Raw genomic sequence first — 4,289 nt, forward strand, 5'->3', positions numbered from 1 at the left:
GAATATTTGCGTTAAATTAAGCCCATATAACCTCAAAACTGGTTTTAAAAGCGGCATATCACCCCCAAGCTAAAGCCTTTCCCTCCTCCTCATCAATAAATAAGTAGATGAATAAATAAAAAATACTAATATGTCTGGGAGAGCCCCACCACACAGTGCAGTCATGGAAAAATAATATATTAAAAATGTAAAAAGAAAAAAAAACGTCGGATTAAATGTTAAAATTTGTTCTTTAATGAAACACATATTGCAGTTCAATAATTAATAAATTAAGATCACATGGATGAAATAAATAAGTAGAAATATTTAACCAGGAAACCGAAAAAGAAAAAAGGAAACAAAAAAACAACAAACATTACAGAAGTAAGTTACCTCAGCTAAACAGCAATACAGCAAAAACCTGTACGGATATATTTATGTGCATCGACTGATTCCAATGAAAATATTTACATTGTACACGTATACTTCCATGAAGCAGTTTCTTTTTCTCTTCAAGAAAAAAACAAACATTAAAACAAGGTGATTCTTTTAACAAGCAACGATTTCATCATGACGCGCGCATATTTATACAAATAAATAGCAGAAAAAAAATACATAAAATAATAATTTAAATTTTTAATTTAATCTCATATATAAGGATTGTGCCATCTCGAACGTTAAAAATCATCAAAATTTGAGACTGTAGTTTTAATTTTTTTTAACTCCACAGTCCCTTCCCTTTAAACCACAACAACAAGCCAAGCTGCTGTCAGAATTTGATTTTTTTCTCAAGCTAAACGAGGAGGTGGGGGGGATTCCCAATAAATATATAATGAAGTAAACATGACCTCACCCAATAAATAGTTCATAAGACAGCCGGCCCCACGCTGGATTGTAAACGAAACATGGCCGTCAAAATAAAAATAAAAATAATATTTTCATTACAATAATCTGCACAAATGATTCTGTTTTGATCATCCCGCACACCGAGGCCTTAGAAATAACCCTATCTGAGTCCAAACGCCGTGAATCTAAAAAACAGATCCCTGACTTGTAACTATAAAATAATAGATGGAAAGAATAACACATTTAGACACAAAATGAAGTGTTTGACAAGTAAGGTGTTAATTTACAGAGGGTTATTTGGCAGTAATCTAATATTAGCTTTCAGGACCAACTGTCCGCTTAATCCCCCCATGGACCTGAATAAATGTCAGACTGCATTGTCATGAACTCCAAGGGAAGAAAATGTAGCTCAGAAGCCTAAAATAGTAACAACCAACCAAGTGCTTTGAATTAGAACAACCTCGTTTCGCGTCCAAGTAAATATTTAAAAATGCTGCTTTCGCTGGGAAACAATAATCAGCGTTTTAAAAATGATTTATAACTAAAAATCGAAGCAATTCTGACTGCGCTGGCGTTAAAAAGGTGAGGCATAGTAAGTGGAAACAGTGGTTCTTACTTGCTCCGTCAAACGATGCCTTTTGGACTCCACGTCTTCCTCTGAGAGTCCTGTTGGGTATTTTCTCTCTTTTCAGTCATTGTTCGTTTTTAAGATTTTTTTTTTTTTTTTTTTTTGAAGTTCAGAGTCTGATGATTGAAAAAGAGGGTGTGAGTTAGGAAATATGATACAAATAATCTTTATTCAGTTCCAAGTCTTTTGTGTGTGTTTGTTTTTCTGTTGTTGTTTTTCCCCCGTTTTTTTTAGACGCATGCGGAGTACTTCATTCGTTTCTGTTTCTGCCGCTGGTTGCAGAACCAGACCCGCACCACGTTCTTTTTCAGGTCCAGCTTTTCAGCGATCGCTGCGATTTTCTCCGAGGAGGGACGCGGCTGGATGGCGAAGTAGGCCTCCAGCGAGCGCTTCTCCGGCGCGGCTATGGACGTGCGCTTCCTCTTCTTCTCTGCGCCGTTGAACAACTCGGGCTTGTTTAGTTTCTCCCTGTGTGATTTCTCGGCTTCCTCCAGCCACGCTTGCAGGATGGGCTTCAAAGCGATCATGTTGTTGTGGGAGAGGGTGAGGGACTCGAAGCGGCAGATGGTGCTCTGGCTGAGGGAGCCCACTCCGGGAATCTTAAGGCTGGCTAAAGCCGACCCCACGTCCGCCTGGGTGACCCCGAGTTTGATCCTCCTCTGCTTAAACCTCTCCGCGAAAGCTTCCAAGTCCCTGGGATCGGCGTCCACGTCGTTCATGCCCATGTGCGGCGGTAGCCCGTGGGCATGAGCCATGTTGATGGCCGCCTGGTGCATGTGGTTCATGCCAGCCATGTGGGCTGGGTGCGCAGGCGTGGAAACCACCGAGCCGTCCGGCCCTGCCATGGCTCCCAGCGCCAGTCCCGGGGTGATGTGGTCCAGCAGGTCCCCCTCCAGCGCCTGGTGAGGCTGGTGATGGTGGTGGTGGTGATGGTGATGGTGGTGGCCAGCCAAGGCGGACGGGTGAGAGATAGGCACCGACGAGGACGAAGAGGAAGAGGAGGTGCAGGGGAGAGTGTTCATTGTGTGGTAGGTCGCGTCCGGCTTGAAGGGACTGTGATGTGGAGGGTGGTGGTGGCTCTTGGTCTGCGAGACTATATCCACCGCCGCTAGAGCTTCAGCCCGGGCCAACAAACTCTCATCCAAGCCTCCGAATATATTGCTCTGCAATTGCAAATAGAATGCACACATAACTGTCAGCAGGGAATTCTCCCTCCACTCCTCGTTTTAAAACATTTCCAGAATGAGAGAGAAAAAAAGAAATCCTGGAGAAAAAAGGGCAGCACACAAAACAAGACACATGCAACATCCCAGGTCATAAAAATTAATACGAGAGGCAAAGCCGGCTGAATACATAAGTTGAGCGGAGGCAGAAAAAAAACATGGAGGTGTTGGGTGATTTGCTGTGCAGACATAAAAAAAACATCAAGCAAAAAAAAAAAAAAAAAAAAAAAAAAAAAAAAAAAAAAAAGTGGGCTGTCAAAACGTGCCTTTAAGCAGTGATTATGCAGAATACGTACCGGTGGGGTTGGGAGACAGGCTCTGCGCATCACCTCCGAGCTGCTGCTGCTGCCGCTGCTGCTGATGATGGTGCTGCTGTGGCGGGAGGACGAGCAGGAGGACGAGGGCGCGTTGGAAGTCAAAGTGGAGGACGAGGACGAATGCAGCGAGGAGTACTTGGGCTCGGGCAGGCTGGTGTGGGCCATGGTGAAAGCCTGCTTGCTGTTCAGAGACATCATCATCATATTTGCTGGCGCCCGAGCCTCCGAAAGTTCCTTTTAATAAGTTCAGACCCCGCCTCCTAGGCTCGGAGTTCAAGTCCAATAGCTTCGCAGGAGCCTCTGGTCGCTGTCGAGCAAGGCGGAAAAAAAGAAGACGGCGGTCCGACACCGAGTCACATTTATTTGCTGTGGCTGGAGCAGGTGCGCAGGAGCCCGGTCTGGTTTGTGGAGAGGAATCACAGACGCCAAAGAGCCATGCAGCTGACCCCCTTCTTCTCTGCACTTGTGGCGCGATGTTCAAAAATAATAATAATCTCAGCGTTTCTCCATTAATCTCCACCAGTTTGTTGATTTGCAAATATATTTTTGCCTTGGATTTTCTTTTCTTTTCTTTTTGGATTAAAAAAAAACACACCAAACAAATAAAAAAAAAATCGTCACATAAGCAAAAAACAAACAAACAATAAATCAAAAGTTTCTCTCCGTCTTTTAGGATTCCCAAAATACTTTAAGTTAGTTGACGTTTTTGCTGCTCTTTTTCTTTCTTTCTTTTGTCTTTTTTTTCGCTTTTAGTGAAAAAGTTTCCGTCTTGAAAATGAAGGACCGCTGGAAAAAGTATTCTTGGTGGCTGCACCTCCTCGACTCGGTTGAATGCTGCGGGGACCCAAACTGGCTGCGCTCTGAGGCGAAGGGCAGACTGAGTCTCTCTCCGCCTCTCTCTCTCTCCCTCCCTCTCTCTCTCTCTCATCTTTCTCACGCGCACAAACACCCTCCCTCTCCTCCTCTCTTCACGTCTGCCTCTCTCTCTTTCACACAGACACACACATAGAGACACACTCGCATAGAGACGCACTACTGCTCTCGCAGCTGCACCTGAAAAACCCTTTCATGATTTATTATTCTTCATTAGCCACACCGCCGCCGCCGCTGGGGACTCTGCGCATGGGCAGTCTACAACAAGGCATTTATTTCCAATGACTCCACTTCATCACCAGCACCTCGTTACCAGCACGTCTTCTAATGAGCCACAGTGAAGTTTTTTTTTTTTATTACTATTATTTTTATTCCCTTTTTGTGTTTGTGAAAATATTTTATTGTTGAATTTCTGTCGGGGAA

General features: G+C 44.0%; 1 protein-coding gene across 1 annotated transcript; it reads right to left on the reverse strand.

Annotated features, from left to right (window-relative positions):
- Nucleotides 1-211: 211 nt before the first annotated feature.
- pou4f2 (POU class 4 homeobox 2) lies at nt 212-3,900 on the reverse strand. The gene is made up of 2 exons (XM_012862852.3): nt 2,973-3,900; nt 212-2,616 (listed from the first exon to the last, which is right to left on the reverse strand). The coding sequence occupies exons 1-2, from the start codon at nt 3,195-3,197 to the stop codon at nt 1,684-1,686; spliced, it is 1,158 nt and encodes a 385-aa protein (XP_012718306.1). The 5' UTR covers nt 3,198-3,900; the 3' UTR covers nt 212-1,683.
- Between the last annotated feature and the right edge of the window lie 389 nt (nt 3,901-4,289).

Source organism: Fundulus heteroclitus, chromosome 5 (genome assembly GCF_011125445.2).
Source record: "Fundulus heteroclitus isolate FHET01 chromosome 5, MU-UCD_Fhet_4.1, whole genome shotgun sequence".
Classification (NCBI taxonomy): domain Eukaryota; kingdom Metazoa; phylum Chordata; class Actinopteri; order Cyprinodontiformes; family Fundulidae; genus Fundulus; species Fundulus heteroclitus.

Excerpts from the sequence above, each read along its gene's own strand:
- pou4f2 (XM_012862852.3), bottom strand. The coding sequence starts at position 3,197 with ATGATGATGATGTCTCTGAACAGCAAGCAGGCTTTCACCATGGCCCAC. Across the intron at positions 2,617-2,972 it reads CCTGTCTCCCAACCCCACCG|AGCAATATATTCGGAGGCTT; the intron begins GTACGTATTCTG and ends TTGCAATTGCAG.